At 38.1% G+C, this 19193-nt stretch overlaps 1 protein-coding gene across 36 annotated transcripts in view; it reads left to right on the top strand.

Moving 5' to 3' along the window:
- Positions 1-19193, top strand: part of PTPRD (protein tyrosine phosphatase receptor type D) — an 878514-nt gene that overhangs the window by 672595 nt on the left and 186726 nt on the right. For 25 of the 36 annotated variants that reach the window (XM_069764541.1, XM_069764727.1, XM_069764699.1 and 22 more), the window contains 6 exons: positions 1121-1390; positions 4121-4702; positions 5991-6124; positions 9617-9761; positions 13184-13489; positions 14237-14430. In XM_069764541.1, coding sequence (XP_069620642.1) covers positions 1121-1390; positions 4121-4702; positions 5991-6124; positions 9617-9761; positions 13184-13489; positions 14237-14430 — 1631 coding nt within the window. The remainder of the gene's footprint in view (positions 1-1120; positions 1391-4120; positions 4703-5990; positions 6125-9616; positions 9762-13183; positions 13490-14236; positions 14431-19193) is intronic. The other 11 variants (XM_069764828.1, XM_069764792.1, XM_069764809.1 and 8 more) reach the window with 2 other exon arrangements.

The following is a 19193-nucleotide window of genomic DNA, read 5'->3' as shown; positions in this document are numbered from 1 at the left end:
ATTCTCAATTTTTTAAACATGTGCCATGATAGTTAAATTGAACAATGGTCTACTGTGATGTAATAAAGGAAGAGTTGAATAGTTGAAGCAGGAATATTTGTTTCTTTTTGCTTACTATGGGTAGATTTTGCTAATGCTTGTTGAAAATACAATTAACCTCCTAGTTGACCCCCTAATTTACATATTAGATATCTCCTTTACTATTAATCGAATAGCTGTTGCTTTTCCTAGAACTTGTATGTAACTAAACGGTGAATGTTCCCCTGCCATACTCCTCTTTTCAGCACACTCACAGCCATAGTGACATTTTAACAACTTCAGCCTAATCTTATACTTCCCCCCTTGTGTTCTCCTCCTTATTTCAAAATCCCAACTCTTTAGTTGTGCAACCCCCCAGATGTCCCCTCTTATTGTTTCAGTGCAGATATACAGGATCTACAGACAGACAGACAGGAAAAAAAAACATACATGATTATATGTGTAACATATTTGTATAAAATCCCATAGCATGGTTGCCTAGACCTCAGTCATTTGCTTGCATGCATGACCCAGTCCAGTACTCGAACTGGCTTTGCCTTGTTTACTATGATGATACGTTGCTCTACATATTTCGGTATCTGTTTTTAGTCCATAAGATTTGTACAGTAGGTTGCATTGACTCTGGAGTCTGAAAGTGAGTGGTTACTTTCAGCACATTGAAGATGTTCCCCAGGACTGTGATGTGACAATGTGGCTGGTCACAGAATCACAACTGGAGGCACTCGGCACTTGAGACTGTGTAACATGAGCATGCTGGCAATTCACCAGTTCTTTTCTTGAATATGTATGTATATAGAATGTAAAAATATATACATATGTATTTGCATGGTGTTTGTGTTTTGTTCAGTAGTTGGTAACTTGTTGGGGCCTGATAGGTGTAAGTAAATGTATGTTATATGTCTTGATTTAAAATGTTGCATTTAGAAAAGTCAATGTGTATGCACTAGCTGTATACATTATCAATGTAATGCAAATTGTTTTCTTCAAATGTGTCTTTGTAAAGTGCATGTCTTAAAAAATGATTGCTCCTATTCCCCAGGAGTTGTGTTGTATTTATTGTATCCTTTCTTATTTTGTTCAGTTCGGCGAATTGCTCCAAGATTTTCTATCCCTCCCACAAATCACGAGATCATGCCTGGTGGAAGTGTCAACATCACTTGCGTTGCAGTAGGGTCACCAATGCCCTATGTGAAATGGATGCTGGGTGCTGAAGATTTAACTCCCGAGGATGATATGCCAATTGGCAGAAATGTACTGGAACTAACCGATGTCCGGCAGTCGGCTAATTATACATGTGTTGCTATGTCTACTCTTGGTGTTATAGAAGCAATAGCACAGATAACTGTTAAAGGTAATGAGTTTCATATGGGGCTACATTCTCCTAACATTATGATTTGTTTTTTATATAATTGTAAGCATTAGAATGTACTACCAAATAAAAATAAAAAAACACGGTACGTGACATATCAAATGCCGATGTATGGAGTAGGTTCAAGAGCTGAGCCCACTCAATACACAGTAATTGATGGCTGTGTTTTACAGCTGGATCCTGCTTTTAACTGCAGCTCTTGGAGCTACAGTAGCTAGCTCTGTTCTATAGACTTTACCGCCTGAGATGCAGTCCATATTGACCACTGCATCTTACTGGTTAGACCGGTTGAAAATCCCTCTGTCACCAAACTCACCTCGTAATGCCATTGTGGATTTCCAATGAGTTTTCATATCAGCTAGTGATTCATAAGAGTTCGCAAATGTGGAAAAACTAAAATACAGAAGTGGTATGGTACATAGTGCTTGTGATCACAAGTTCAAGCCGCCTAGGAAATTTCTTTGAAAATTTAAAAAAAAAAAAGTTTCAATCATCTCCTTTTCTCCATTATGTTAATAAACTTATTTGGTTAAAACCCAAATTTGAAAAATTTAACATTATTTGTCTAACATAAACAGTGTGAGAAAAAAAATGTATTTGGTCATTTTTTTCAAAGATAAAATGCTGGCACTACCACCAGACCCAGTTGCAAAGAAAAAATTGGATCAGACAAAAATATCCAAATGATAATATCCATACCTTGCAGTGTTCAACTTGTAAAAGATCATAAAATTTCAGAGGAGAACAAGAGACGTGGCACTCACCACGAGCAAATTCATCAATTCACTTTATTTCGGTCGCAGATTGGTGTCAGATACATCAGTGAAATGAGCAACAGCTGTTTCACTGGAGTAAATGCTTCCTCCTATGTATGCCGAAAAAAGTGTGTGCTCTCTCAAAACAGCTGTTGCTCATTTCACTGATGTCTCTATCAACAATCCTTGACCGAAATAAAGGGCTTTTTTTTTTTAAAGTGGTGAGTGCCGCTTCTCTTGCTTTGCTCTAAATTTATTGATCATTTCTAGCACACAAGTGACAACTGTAAAAACAAAAGTCAAGTGACAATGGTGGAATTGCTTTTTTCCACCTTTTCACCTCGTGTAGAATTTTTTCTTCTGCTTTATAGTACTGTACATCATATGGTTAAACATATGGTGACATCCAAAACAGCAACCTATTCCACAAATAAATACTGAACTGATCCTGAGGACTAATTCAAACCATGGCACTAAATAAAAAAGATGTACTGGTGGCGGTGACACGGTTATCACCATCCTAGGTATATATGGCATATGCACAGAATTGGACACAAATGGAACCCACCGAAAAGAAGAACAAGTTTCCCGATAACCCTTGTTTGTCCATTTTTAATCTTGGTTTCTCCATATTTCAATAGAAAGGTAGCTGAACTTGCATCTCAAGACTTCACTGAAGTGTATATAGAATGCGAGAAGCGGTGACAAATGAATCAGGTTCAGTGGACCCACATTCTCCTGAGAGATGAGGGTAACAGGTTTATAACATTTGCTGTGACTGGAAATAACCCTTTTAGAAGGTAGCTTGTGGAATTAAACCTATGGCTCCCAAGTTGTAGGAAAGACTATAATGTCCATCAAGTGTTGAAGTAATACAGCTGTTTGTTCATACCGGGGATTGTTGTTCCCAATGGAGAGGAAGGAGATTATAAGAATTGGAAAAAAAAACATTTGTTTACTACTTACTTTTTTTTAACTAGTAAGAAAGAATAATAATTATTTTTTAATAGCCTAGATGTCTAAACAATGGATTACTAGGGTCCTTACAACTCTCTGAACCATAGTGGAGCAGTAGGATATGAGGGCAAGATCTGTTGAGGGGGCAATGCCTGGGGAACATCGATTCTTGGAACACAGCCTGTGCCTAAAGGATGCCATCTTAATCAGCTTATAATAAACGGGGTAGTCTATTTTTTAAACTATCTTGTATATCATATTGGCTCATAAGTGGTCACGATGTAGAGGCCGCAAGTGTACTAAGTATAGTGCTCGGTGAAAACAAGCCACAGAGCCGTGAGAGGGAATTGGATAGTTAAATATGACAGGTCCACTCCTGTTTCAGGGGCCCATCAATGAATTTACCATATCTCTGGTAGATCAGTCTAAGCCTTCATATAAAGTACTGTTAAAAGTAAAATTTTACTATTACTATTGTGATATGTTGTTTTTCACTGAAATGATATGAAATCCCATAACATTCCACAGTATCCTAATGAGTGTTTATCAAGAAGACCAGATGATCATTATCTGCATGATTTTCTTCAGAATATAATTTGCCAATTATAATGATCCCATTACTTGACCCGTATCTTGTAGTCCCTTAAATTATATCAAAAGCTTGAAACACTTGAAAAAAACAAAATCCGTGCCTTCCCTTATTGTACAGTATCACCCACGTTTCTAATCTTTTATGCATACGTGTTATTTATTTTTTGCATATAATTTGACAAGTTTCCTTTGTGATATAAAAAAAGACAATTTTTAATTCATTACCATTTTCTTTACCCAGGCAATAAACTTGTGTTATTTAGGACAAAATTATTTTTGAAACATTGCTGTTTTTTCCAAAGATCAATTGAGCTGATTTAACATTGAACAAAGGTTCCACATGATTTCCTTTTTGGAAGAAATATTGTGCTTAACCCAGTCATTATCTTTTTTTTTTTTTTTATTACAGCCTTACCAAGGCCTCCTGGAACTCCTGTGGTGACAGAAAGCACTGCTACAAGTATTACGCTAACCTGGGATTCTGGAAATCCTGAGCCTGTAACTTATTATATAATCCAGCACAAACCGAAGAGTTCTGAAGAACAGTATAAAGAAATTGATGGTGTGGCTACAACGCGGTATAGTGTTGCTGGCCTTAGTCCATATTCCGAGTACGAGTTCAGAGTGGTCGCTGTAAACAACATAGGGCGAGGCCCACCTAGTGAGCCAGTCACCACAAGGACTTCAGAACAAGCCCCTTCTAGTGCCCCTCGCAATGTGCAGGCACGCATGCTGAGCTCAACCACTATATTGGTTCAATGGGAAGAACCCGAAGAGCCCAATGGACAGATACAGGGCTATAGAGTTTATTATACTATGGACCCTACCCAACATATTAATAGTTGGACAAAATATAATGTAGCTGATAGTCAAATTACCACTATAGGAAACTTGGTGCCTCAAAAAACTTACTCAGTGAAGGTCCTAGCCTTTACTTCAGTTGGGGATGGACCTTTATCTAATGAAATTCAAGTCATCACACAGACAGGAGGTATGTTAAGCATTTTGTAATTGGTAAATGTTTTATTTATTTTAATGTATTTAATTTATATGTTTTATATAAGTGTCAATGGTAAAGTATTTTTATTAATTTTATAATTTGAAGGGTTATTCCCATTATCCCTTATCTCGATAAAATATTGGATAACTTGCTAATTGCTCTGACTCCCAGTGATACCAAGATCTTGGTACAGGGGCTGCAGTCCCTATTCTCTGGAGTTTAATGCTCCCATCTCGGCATCATAAAGGAACCCAACAGTCGGACTCCCAGCAATTAGAAACTTATCCCCTATCCTCCTGATAGGGAATAACTTGTTTTTTTGGGGGGATTAACCCTTTAACATTAGGACTACTGGAATAGTCATTTTGACTACTTACTTGCATTAGTTCTAGTCAGGGTTCACGAGTCCAGTAGTCCTAGTGTTAACTAAGATTTTAATTTGGTGAAAACCTTTGGTACTAAAATGAACAGCATAGTTTAATGCTGTCCTTGCTCTTTTAAAAGTTCAAGCAGTGCTGAAAAATTGCATAGTTGTAATGGATTGCTTTCTTCATAATTAAGATTATATTAAAGAGGTTGTCCACTACTTTAGCATTAATTTCCTATCCTCAGGATCAATATCCGCCGATCAGCTGTTATTGGTGTTGGCGGTGGCCACTGGCCGGAAACATTCACTTGCAGAGCTGACCATCTTCTTATAGTGGCCAAGGCTGGCTACTACACAAATCAATAGGAGGTGGATGTGAAGTACCCTGAGGCGGCCACTTTCAAAAGACAGCCAGCTCCACGAGTAGTTCCGAGCAGTGAAAGCCAACACCAATGACAGCTGATCAACGGGGGTAGCGGGCTTTGGACACCGACCGATCAGACATTAGTGACCTATCTTAAGAATAGGTCATAAATGTTAAAGGAATGGACAATCTCTTTAAGGTCTAAGTGTTATGTGTATCCAATGGGAAGAAGTATCATGTTTTGGAGACATGCCACTACAAAGACAGTTCCTTGCTGATCTTCAAATACGAATGTCATTTTGCATAATAAATTATTGTGAAGTAACTAGTCATGTTTATGAACTAATAATCTGCTTTATTCCCTCATCTTCCAGACAATATATACTGATAGATTCATTGGTTACTTATAAAACAGGCACTAGTAAATGTGCGTGTGTGTATTAAAGATCAGGAAAATATTTTGATGGGAGTGATAACAATCTCTGTAAATGCTGTTCAATATGTTGGCTCTGTATATGCAAAGGAAATAAATAAATGTATTTCTGCAGTTCCCAGTCAGCCTCTAAACTTTAAAGCAGAAGCAGAGTCAGAAACGAGTATACTACTATCCTGGACTCCCCCACGTTCTGACACAATCTCCAGCTACAAGTTGTATTATAAAGAAGGGGATCATGCAGAGGAGGTAAATTGAGGATTCAACATTGTCAGAAATTTCTAACTTTTATCATATCCTACTAAAGTTCAAGAGATGCGACATTGAAAAGAAACATACATATTTTTAATTGTTAGGTTAAATAGGAACTGTACTTTTAATAACTTTACAGCATTTAGAAAATGGCTGGATGCTTTTCTCACAACAAGCGGCATTGTGGGTTAATAATATTATAGTGATAGAGAATGTATAACTTATAACTGGTTGAGGAAGGTTGAACTTGATGGAAATAAGTCTTTTTTTCAGCCTATATAACTATGTAACAAACTGTGCATAAATTAATACTACTAAGCATATATGAGAACTTTGCAATATATTTTATCAGAATTATCTGTCTTGCCTCCGCAATTATCAGCCACTTGTTCCTCTGAGCTTGCCTCCTCTCTTCACCATCCATGCTGAAAAACACAGCTCAAATCCGTCTTATGGACAGACGGACATACAGCTGGCTGTGGTGTCATGTGACATGGCCCACTATACTGTATGGAGAAGGGTGGGAGAGGAGGAGAGATGAGTAGAGGAGGAAACAACAGAGGGAGACACAGAGAGATAGTTCTGAGCTTTCTAACAAGTCTTTTACCACACTCCATTTTTGGATTTTATATACATTGATCACTTATGCTGTGTAATTATATACATGCTGCTGATGTTTATTCCTGTGTTCTGAAAAAGGGATAAAGTACAGGAATACATCTGTGTGTTGTGCTGTATATGACTGACATTAGAGCTTCTAGTCTCCTTTCACTAACTCAGAGTGGAATAGAAATTACCGTAGGTATAAAGTATGTAGAAGGAAAAACTGGTGAAAATGCAGAATGAAAGTAATATTGTGGCCTTATATAGTGTTATTCCTCATGTACTCAAACAGTTCAGCTTATATTGAAGTTTGAATGTACCCTTTAAGTATTCTCTTGTTCAAGTATAACAAAGACACATTGTATACAATTATGGTGATATTGTGCAGTCAAAGGTCAGATTTTACAAGGCATGTGTTAAACGTTTAAATAAGCTGACATTTCTCTAGTGCATCTTATATACTGTATATCTCTTCATTATTTCAGTAAACACTTTTTTATGGAGAAAAGATATTTAGGTGTATAGCTAGATTTAGCTTAAAACACTTGTTTGGTCAACCACTATTACTCCTGAAACCCCGCTGTGTGTGTTGTGGGTGATGGTAGCTAGCTGATGCCAAACATCTCTGGTAGCATCTTATCTCTCCTGAGAACTAAAAGATCAAATATACTGATTTCCAACATGTGCAACCCTCCTTTCGCCTGATATATAGTATCAGGGAAGATTTGGGACACCCCAATACGTAATTGGCTTATTAAAATCACATTTATTTAACGTGTGGCCATTTTTACTCTTGGGTTTGATCAACTAAAATTGGTATGAGCTCAATGGAAGGAGATTATAGTTGCAAAATGTTAACATTGTATTAATAAGTGATACGAAAAAGTTTTAGTACATGACTGGTGATTGGGCACAATATTTTAAGTGGCAGATGCTGTTGATCACCTCCGATTGTTAAAACTGTGAATACTTTCATAGTGGTTTCCATATTCAGTGACTTTTATTACACATTTAAACATATATTCCGAGTCCTATATAGACATGCGTGCAAATATTTGTGGAATATGGCTAATATGTATGGCGGGCTAGTGCTAAAGCCTAGGAGTTAAGGTAAATATCGATATTTGCAGATGATACAAAACTATGTAAAGCAGTTAATACAAGAGAAGATAGTATTCTGCTACAGATGGATCTGGATAAGTTGGAAACTTGGGCTGAAAGGTGGCAGATGAGGTTTAACAATGATAAATGTAAGGTTATACACATGGGAAGAGGGAATCAATATCACCATTACACACTGAACGGGAAACCACTGGGTAAATCTGACAGGGAGAAGGACTTGGGGATCCTAGTTAATGATAAACTTACCTGGAGCAGCCAGTGCCAGGCAGCAGCTGCCAAGGCAAACAGGATCATGGGGTGCATTAAAAGAGGTCTGGATACACATGATGAGAGCATTATACTGCCTCTGTACAAATCCCTAGTTAGACCGCACATGGAGTACTGTGTCCAGTTTTGGGCACCGGTGCTCAGGAAGGATATAATGGAACTAGAGAGAGTACAAAGGAGGGCAACAAAATTAATAAAGGGGATGGTAGAACTACAATACCCAGATAGATTAGCGAAATTAGGATTATTTAGTCTAGAAAAAAGACGACTGAGGGGCGATCTAATAACCATGTATAACTATATAAGGGGACAATACAAATATCTCGCTGAGGATCTGTTTATACCAAGGAAGGTGACGGGCACAAGGGGGCATTCTTTGCGTCTGGAGGAGAGAAGGTTTTTCCACCAACATAGAAGAGGATTCTTTACTGTTAGGGCAGTGAGAATCTGGAATTGCTTGCCTGAGGAGGTGGTGATGGCGAACTCAGTCGAGGGGTTCAAGAGAGGCCTGGATGTCTTCCTGGAGCAGAACAATATTGTATCATACAATTATTAGGTTCTGTAGAAGGACGTAGATCTGGGTATTTATTATGATGGAATATAGGCTGAACTGGATGGACAAATGTCTTTTTTCGGCCTTACTAACTATGTTACTATGTTACTATGTTACCTTCACACATAACGATATTGTTAACGATATCGTTGCATTTTGTGATGTAGCAACGATATCGTTAATGAAATCGTTGTGTGTGACAGCGACCAACGATCAGGCCCCTGCTGTGATGTCGTTGGTCGCTGAACAAAGTCCAGAACTTTATTTCGTCGCTGGATCTCCCGCGGACATCGCTGGATCGGCGTGTGTGACACCGATCCAGCGATGTCTTCACTGGTAACCAGGGTAAACATCGGGTAACTAAGCGCAGGGCCGCGCTTAGTAACGCGATGTTTACCCTGGTTACCATCCTAAAAGTAAAAAAACAAACAGTACATACTTACCTACCGCTGTCTGTCCCCGGCGCTGTGCTCTGCACTCCTCCTGTACTGGCTGTGAGCGTCGGTCAGCCGGAAAGCAGAGCGGTGACGTCACCGCTCTGCTCTCCGGCCGCTGTGCTCACACAGACAGTACAGGAGGAGAGCAGAGCACAGCGCCGGGGACAGACAGCGGTAGGTAAGTATGTACTGTTTGTTTTTTTACTTTTAGGATGGTAACCAGGGTAAACATCGGGTTACTAAGTGCGGCCCTGCGCTTAGTAACCCGATGTTTACCCTGGTTACCGGCATCGTTGGTCGCTGGAGAGCGGTCTGTGTGACAGCTCTCCAGCGACCAAACAGCGACGCTGCAGCGATCCGGATCGTTGTAGGTATCGCTGCAGCGTCGCTTAATGTGAAGGGGCCTTTAAAGAAATCTAGCAGCAGTTATTAATATCGTCTGGTTTCATCTTCACATTTATTCTAAAAAGATTTTATTTCTTTATTCTTGATTCTATCTTTATTCAGCAATCTGTCACTACTGAGCCAACTACATCATATCGGCTGCAAGGCCTGAAGCCAAACACTTTGTACTACTTCCGATTAGCTGCTGAGGCTCCGCTAGGCCTTGGTGCTTCAACAACTGAAATCTCAGCCAAAACCCTGCAGTCAAGTAGGTCTCTTTCTGAGTTTTCACCTAGATAGTTCATGATACGACTTTTAGCATTTGCTATTGTTAAGTGAACAAACTGTACTGAAATTGTACAGTGGAAAATATTAATTCTTGAAAACAAACATCATAACATGTTTTGCTAATTTTTTTTTTGAAGCATTGAAGTTTGATCACAAAACACTTGACTTCTAATATCATCTATAAACAATGGTCAGGAAAAGGTTACAAGGGCTTTGTTGTAGGGTAGCATGAGAGGAATAAAACTCTACCAAAGAGTAGGTCCGGGTTTGATTTCTGTTTGTCAGAATTCTTACTCATTTTATGTATTTATAGTGCTAACGAAATGTGGATAATATGGTTAGACTAGTAGTCATTTAAGATGACACACATATCACCATAACCAACTACAGGTCCTTCTCAAAAAATTAGCATATAGTGTTAAATTTCATTATTTACCATAATGTAATGATTACAATTAAACTTTCATATATTATAGATTCATTATCCACCAACTGAAATTTGTCAGGTCTTTTATTGTTTTAATACTGATGATTTTGGCATACAACTCCTGATAACCCAAAAAACCTGTCTCAATAAATTAGCATATTTCACCCATCCAATCAAATAAAAGTGTTTTTTAATAACAAACAAAAAAACCATTAAATAATAATGTTCAGTTATGCACTCAATACTTGGTCGGGAATCCTTTGGCAGAAATGACTGCTTCAATGCGGCGTGGCATGGAGGCAATCAGCCTGTGACACTGCTGAGATGTTATGGAGGCCCAGGATGCTTCAATAGCGGCCTTAAGCTCATCCAGAGTGTTGGGTCTTGCGTCTCTCAACTTTCTCTTCACAATATCCCACAGATTCTCTATGGGGTTCAGGTCAGGAGAGTTGGCAGGCCAATTGAGCACAGTAATACCATGGTCAGTAAACCATTTACCAGTGGTTTTGGCACTGTGAGCAGGTGCCAGGTCGTGCTGAAAAATGAAATCTTCATCTCCATAAAGCATTTCAGCCGATGGAAGCATGAAGTGCTCCAAAATCTCCTGATAGCTAGCTGCATTGACCCTGCCCTTGATGAAACACAGTGGACCAACACCAGCAGCTGACATGGCACCCCACACCATCACTGACTGTGGGTACTTGACACTGGACTTCAGGCATTTTGGCATTTCCTTCTCCCCAGTCTTCCTCCAGACTCTGGCACCTTGATTTCCGAATGACATGCAAAATTTGCTTTCATCAGAAAAAAGTACTTGGGACCACTTAGCAACAGTCCAGTGCTGCTTCTCTGTAGCCCATTTCGGCACCTGTAGCCCATTTCCTGCACACGCCTGTGCACGGTGGCTCTGGATGTTTCCACACCAGACTCAGTCCACTGCTTCCTTAGGTTCCCCAAGGTCTGGAATCGGTCCTTCTCCACAATCTTCCTCAGGGTCCGGTCTCTTCTCGTTGTACAGCGTTTTCTGCCACATTGTTTCCTTCCAACAGACTTACCATTGAGGTGCCTTGATACAGCACTCTGGGAACAGCCTATTTGTTGAGAAATTTCTTTCTGGGTCTTACCCTCTTGCTTGAGGGTGTCAATGATGGCCTTCTTGACATCTGTCAGGTCGCTAGTCTTACCCATGATGGGGGTTTTGAGTAATGAACCAGGCAGGGAGTTTATAAAAGCCTCAGGTATCTTTTGCATGTGTTTAGAGTTAATTAGTTGATTCAGAAGATTAGGGTAATAGGTCGTTTAGAGAACCTTTTCTTGATATGCTAATTTATTGAGACAGGTTTTTTGGGTTATCAGGAGTTGTATGCCAAAATCATCAGTATTAAAGCAATAAAAGACGTGACAAATTTCAGTTGGTGGATAATGAATCTATAATATATGAAAGTTTAATTGTAATCATTACATTATGGTAAATAATGAAATTTAACACTATATGCTAATTTTTTGAGAAGGACCTGTATATATTTTACACATTTAGAAAATAATTAGGATGGCAAAAGTTCTTGTAAACTCTAATTAGTAAATAGAGTAAAGTAGTTAATTGTCTGAGTCCGTGTACTTTTTATGGTGGCATAAAGAATTGCTATGGTCCTTTGTTGTGGACCTCTAGGCACTTGGTGTCCTGCCATAAGTTGCTTCTTTAAGGCAACATTTTCCTTCCATTAATGCAATTTTTATGAGGGAGAATGCCAGTGTAATACTTTATGCCATATCACATGGACAACTATTTTGTGACTTAATGTGAACTTTAGAAAAAAACAAAAAACATGCTCTTCTTTGACGGAGCGAAGGGCCCATTGCAGACTGTGGACAAACCAGTATGAATTCTGACAACACAGATCTGTAACATAGCCTTGTCCATGGTCTTTTATACTGTCAAAGTACATTTTGACTTTTGTTTCAAGCTTCATTGCTTCTGCCTTTAAGTTATCAAACATCAAAATATGAATGTACTTTCTTTAGACCAAAGCAAAATAGAACAAAATCTAGATATGTGATTTTTTTTCACCAATTTTTTTACAAAGTTGGGTGGTGGATTTTACATCGGTCCTTTTGTTGAGTATAGATATTTAGTTCCAGTGTTATAATGTAATAATTATACTATAGGAAAGTCATGTCAGTATCTGTTTTTGATTCGGGGATTTTAATTTTGGTAGCAAAAGCTTAAAGTAATATTAATTATCAATGACAACTATAATAGTCTCGAGAGCTGCTATAGCAACTGACGGCTTTTGGTAAGTACAAGTAAAAGTCCAAACCAACAATGCTGTTCTCGCTTCGGGTAGGTAACCCTTTGTATCAGATTTTCATTTACAGTTTGCATGCTTATTGTAGCTTCAGTGTTTACTTTAAAAAAAATTCTTATTTGGAATTGAACATATTTAGAGCAAGGTGTTTTATGTCAAAAGTTTTTTATTTTGTTGGTTTTTTAATATCTATTTTCCTTCTGGTTGTCACTTAAGGCATGTTTTAGTATACTTTTAGTAAGGTGAAACCGATCTGGAAAGCTATACCTGACACTACATTTAGACTTAGGTGGTCAAATAAGTACGTCCTCCTTTAATAACATGCAACATGCATTAATTGCAACCAGTTAAATTTGGTAAATTATTGTTGAAGGCCATTTTAATGCAGGTAGGTAAAGTGAGACTTCACATTCATATATCATATGTCCCCATACACCTTGTCTTAGTTCATTATGTTTTATTTTTCATTGTCTATTCATTTTAATAAGCCAAGGTACATTTTGTTCCCTGAACTATTTTAGTTTTGGTTTTCATTCAGTTGCCCTATTTAGTTATTTTTGGTTTTGTTTTTATTTGTTTTTCTTTCCTTTCTTCCTCATTTTTTTTTATTTTTTGGATCATTTCTACCCCTATACTCCAATCTCCCTATAATGCTTTACTGAAATCCAGAGCCATCAGCTCCTCCCCAAGACATACGATGTAACAGCCAAAGCTCTACCAGCATCTTGGTAAGTTGGCTACCACCACCAGAGGACAAACAGAATGGAGCTATTACGGCATATTCCATCAATTACTCTGCTGTTGATGGAGAAGATAACAAGCCTCACGAAATTACAGTCATTTCCTCAGACACTAGGCAATACCTTTTGGATCAACTGGAAAAATGGACTCAATACCAAATCTCTATGATTGCTTACACTGATGTTGGACCAGGCCCTGAGAGTCCTTCAATATTGGTTCGGACAGATGAAGATGGTATGTTGCCTCCTCTCAATCAGTTTATATCTGTTCCTTCACTTCAAGGCTTTATATTGCCATTGAATAATGAGAACATTTTTAAGGTTCTAAATTTTTCTTTTTCACACAACATTTTTCCAACTTTCACAGATTTTATGCAACTCTTTCCTCTGTAAACCTGGGAAAATATCTTTTATTTCTGTTTTCTCCTGGTTTCCTTCTTGTTTTTTTTTTTCTTCTTGTTTTTTTTTTCTTATTCTTGTAACTTTTTCCAGTTCTTGCTCTATTCTTGGCATTTCAATGTCTATGAAATGTCTTATTCCTTTCTTTCCTCTTGTATATTTCTTTATTACTTTTTTTAGAAACTGACTTTCAGTTTCCTCATTTTATTGTCTTGTGTTTTGTGACCAGTGTACTATAAGAACAAAAGATGAAGGCTTGATAATCTGTTTAATTTTTACAGTAAAACCAATCATTTTTAAAGCATTTTGTTTTTGTCTTATTATTTGTATCAGTGCAACCTTTCAATGTAAGAGCTTTGAACTTTCAAAGCATCTTCCTTGGCTTTTTACATTTTTACATGTTTTTCTCTTTCTCTGATACCCTTTTTTCTTCCATTTTTGCATCAGTCATGGTTTTTGATCTTTTCAGTAAATGCTATAAAATATTGCTTTCAAATTTTTACTGTTTAAATCAAGATCTTTTTGTTCAGTGAGTCTGACTGGTGGCAATAATATTTTCTTTTATCAAATGATGTTGTTCCAGTTCCTAGTGGTCCTCCTCGCAAAGTCGAGGTAGAGGCTGTGAACTCGACAGCTGTTAAAGTGTTCTGGCGCTCACCTGTGTCTAACAAGCAGCATGGTCAAATACGTGGATATCAGGTGCATTATGTGAGGATGGAAAATGGAGAACCCAAAGGCCCACCCATGCTCAAGGATGTTATGCTGGCTGATGCACAGGTAAATTACAATGATATTGATGTTCAAACATATTTGTACTATTACAGTGTAACATAAGCAATGTGATTACTGATGCTCTAAATTACATACCAGTTATTATTTTTAGCTCTTGTGGCGGACCTCTACCATATATTTAATTAAAGTTGTAGAAAAGGTGTAGAAATAAATCATAAATTGAAATGTGTAGGTTTGAGCAAGTAGATTTGCATAAGAGCTAATAGCGCGGATAGCTATAGCACTTACCGAATTGCTGCCTCGGTAACCTGGATACCTGGAGCGCTCCCGATAATCAGGTGTTGTGGTGCCATAGCTCCATGTGTGAGACAGCTGTGTGACATTCACAACAAACAGGCTCTCCATGCATTTTTTGTGGTTTTCACACAGCCACGATGCATACAGCTGCGGAGCCGAACAGCTGATTATCGGGAGCACTCCAGGTATCCAGGTTACCGAGGCAGCTATTCAGATAAGCTCTTATCCGAAGCTATTCGATCAACCCTAGAAATAAAGCCTTTTTAAAGAGGTTCTTGGTCTTTTAACATTGATGGCCTTACCTATAGATAAAACCTGTGACTCACTGGTTATTTAGAAATAATCCATTGTTGTGGAACAATGAAGGGAATGTGACACTCGCAGGAGTCAAATTACTAAACAGACTGAGTACCCGACTTCTAAACATTGATGATCTATAAACCATCAATGTTTATCCCTGAAAAAATCCCTTCACAATTTTTTTTGCAGTTACTGTTAAAGTGAAGTAATTAGGAGTATATACAAAATATCTGTATTACCCCCTTAAGGCATCATACTGTATTTTTCTTGCCTTACATAAAAGCACTATGACAAATAGGTTTATCATGGTGACCAACAGTAGGACTCTAATGGTAATTGGTTGACATAGAAATGTCAATCCAGGCAATCTAACCCCATAGATGTCATGGTCAATAGTAGCCAAAGCATCCAGGGAGATCGACCAAGAGAAGCGGTCACTTTTGTTGGTTGATTGGGGCCATGCACCTTAATCGCAGGATGCTGATTATTAGCATGGCCAGCGGAGGCCCTACAAAGACCATAAGTATAACTTATGGGACTGTATCTTTGCAGTGGCCTGATAATGTCCTACCGTGTTACACTGACAGGCATTGATGCTCTATTGATTCTATTTAATAAGATTTACTAACTACAAATGTAAACATAGAACATGAAATGAACCGATATATAAAATTTTAAGATATAAAAAGTATCCCCTGTTAAAATGGCAAATTTTTGTCAAGTTAAAAAAAATGATACCAAGAAGAATCATGATTCTTTTTGGTATGATTTTTTTTTTACTTGGCAAAAATGTGCTACTTTAACACAGGGGTATATCCACTTTAGATACCGTAAGTTGAATTGATTAGTGCATGTTTGAATAGTGTAAATGTATTTCTTAAAACTTATTTCAATTTTTGTATTGTACCAATTTTTCGTTTTGTACCAACTACTTGTAATTTTACTTGTTTTGGTATGTAACTCGGGATACTAAAATATAACTTTTAATCATAATTACTAAAATACAACAAATACAAAAGACAAACATCAATTGTGATATTAAAGAAAACCTCTGGGGACACAGTTTTGTACCTATTTTCACTCTCACTGTTTCCCCTACCTTACAGCTTAGGTTTGCACCCTACACCTGCGCATCTGGCGCCCCCCCTTGTTTGCGGCATTCCCTCCTAACACTGTTAGTCCCTATCTGGGTGAGAGAACAGAATTATAAGACAGTGCGAGTGCCATCCTGGATACAAACATCAGATATCCAATATGTCAAATGATATTAAAAAATGGGGAAGGAGTGGTAGAGTACATCAGACCATCAATCAGATAGAACAAGTAACAAGTACATTTGTAAGGTCAGTCATACTCCCCTGAAATACAAGAGCGGTGATGATGAATACATGCAGGAATCTGGTGCAGCCCCTGTACCTAATTGCTCTGACACTTTTCCCTACTTTGCTGCGGAGTTGGCACCCTAGACCTATGCATATGGCTCTCCCTTCTGATTACATTAAGTCCTATCAGGGAGAGGGAACAGAAGTAAAGTGCTAGTGCCATCACAAATATATTTATCAGATAATAGCCAACTTGCCTTATGGAATTTCAGTGGGGAAGGAGTGATAGCGTACATTAGACTATCGATCAAATTAGAAAAGTACATGTAAAAGGTCAAACAGCTATAGTCTCCAAATATATTAGCAGTAATACCAATCCAATGCAGAGCCTTAAATAAAGCCGCTTGCTTGACTCCAAAAACAACTGAGCACTGTGTCACAGATTAAAAGCTCATCACCATATTACAGAATTGAATTCAAAGCTCATTGCCATGCATATGTTCAGCATCACCGCTCTTGTTTTTTGGAGCGTATGACTGTTTGACCTTGTACATGTACTTGTTCAATCTGATTGATGGTCTGATGTACTCTATTACTCCTTCTCCATTTTTTAATATCATATGACATAATGGTTAGGAGTAGAGATGGGTGGACCCCTGGATGCTTGGGTTTGGACAAACATTTAAAGAAAGTGTGTCAGTGGTGATCTCACCGGAGGGAGGTCACCGCATTTCATTAAATAATTAAAAAGCAGCTTGGGGACCTTCTAATCTTAATAACCAGCTTTGCTCACGCTGACAGCTGAGGGTTGTAATCAAAAATACAGAGGAACTCACAGCATTTTTTTTTAAATTTTTTTATTTAGAGCACCGGCTGATCAATACTCACATCAGCTGACATCTGCTCTCACTGTTGTTAGCGGCAGCAGGCATTGGCTGATGGGAGCTGTAGTCCCATCAGCTGACACCAGTGACCGGAGGTAAACTTTTTACCTTCGATCACAGCTGCAGGCTCAAGCTGTCATTTCACAGCGTGGGAACCACGGCTGTCTAACCGGCGGTAAAGATTTTACCGCTGATCAGAAGCAGTGTTTGCCGCACTGCCATGTGACAAACACTTGGTATTCGGGGGCCAAACCAGAATGGTAATAGTGACTTCCTGGCAAAGTACATGTGCGGTGTCCATGCCCGAACAGTAGGTGTTCGGTACGGACATCAAACTTTACTGTTTGGGATAGCCAATCTCTAGTTAGGAGGGAAAGCCGCCAACGAGCGTGGGTGCCATATGCGTAGGTGAAGGGTGCAAACCTCTGCTGTAAGGTAGGGGAAAGAGTGAGCGTGAGAATTGGTACAAAACTGTGTCCCCAGAGGTTTTTTTTTATATCACAGTTGGTGTTTGTCTGTTGTATTTTTTGTATTTTAGTAATTATGATAAAAAGTTACATTATAGTACCCCCCCAGGTACAAAAAATGCGGCAATTAGATTATAGATATATATATATATATATATATATATATATATATATATATATATATATATAAATTACTTCCAAAATGCTGCACTTTAAAGGGTGTGTTGTCTTCCTAAATCGACAGTACAGTATATATTATAATGTCGATTTAATTTTTTAGTTTAGCCTTTGTCATGTAAAAACATGATATCTATAAAAAGTGTTTCAGAAATGTTTCCACCCACCTTTAATGTCACCAATAATCTGTACAATTCAATTTAGAAACAAAGTGAAATCTTTTCAGGTGGAAAAAGGAAAGTAAAGACCCAAAATACTGTGGCTGCATAAATATGCACACTTTCCAACTAATACTTTTGTGAAATATCCCTTGAATTTATGACAGCATTCAGAATTTCTGAGCAGAAGTTCTATCAGCATGACACATCTTTGCCCATTTTTCCTTGCAATAGTGCTCCAAATCTGTCATATTGTGAGGGCATTTCTTGTGTACAAGCTTCCTCAGGTCAACCCACAAGTTTTCACTTGCATTCAGGCCTGGGTTCTGACTGAGCCCTTCAAAACCTTAATCTTCCTCCAGTCAAAGCTATTCTTTTGTTGATTAGGAGGTATGCTTAGTGGCATTGTCATGGTAAAAGATGAAATCTCTTTTCTTTTTAGCAGAGGCCTGAAGGGTTTGCTGCAAAACTGATTGATACTAGGAACTATTCATAATTCCGCCCACCTTAACTAAAGAACCAGTTTCAGTTGGCAAAAAAGAAACACAAATATAATGCTGCCTCCTCCATCTTTTACTTTAGGTATGGTGCTCTTTTGGTGATCGGCAGTGTTGGCTTTGCACCAAGCATACCTTTTAGACTTCTGGTTCGGCCTTGGTGTCAGCAGATGAAAACACATTTTCAAACATGCTTTTGTTAGACCTAATGTAGGTTTTTGGCAAAACATAACCTGGCTTTGTTGTTTCACTTTATAAGAAAAGTCTTCTATGTTGCCACCGTACCCCACAGGACAAACGCATGATGAATACAAGAGATTGTTGTCACATACAGCACACAACCAGTACTTGCCAGAAATTCCTGCAGTTCCTTAAATGTTGCTGTAAGCTTTTTCTTGATAGCCTACTAGACCTATTTTTTCATGTATTTTAATCAATTTTGAGGGACATCAAGTTCTAGGCAGTGTCACTCTTGTGCCAAATTTAATTAAGTCACCAATGTTCATGGCATATCTAGTGCCTTGGAAATTTTTTTGTATGCGTCACTTGACTGATAATTTTCAGTAAAAAGATCCCTTTGCTGTGTTGTAAGCTGTTTACAGACTGTGGCTTTTGCTGTAAAATGCTACTAAGAAAATATCATGAAAATCTTACTAGAACTGCTAAACTTTATTTGTAGTGACAGCTATTTAACATGAGTATGTCA

The sequence above is a fragment of the Ranitomeya imitator genome, chromosome 1 (genome assembly GCF_032444005.1).
Source record: "Ranitomeya imitator isolate aRanImi1 chromosome 1, aRanImi1.pri, whole genome shotgun sequence".
Classification (NCBI taxonomy): domain Eukaryota; kingdom Metazoa; phylum Chordata; class Amphibia; order Anura; family Dendrobatidae; genus Ranitomeya; species Ranitomeya imitator.
This window is presented reverse-complemented; position numbering and strand designations above follow the sequence as displayed.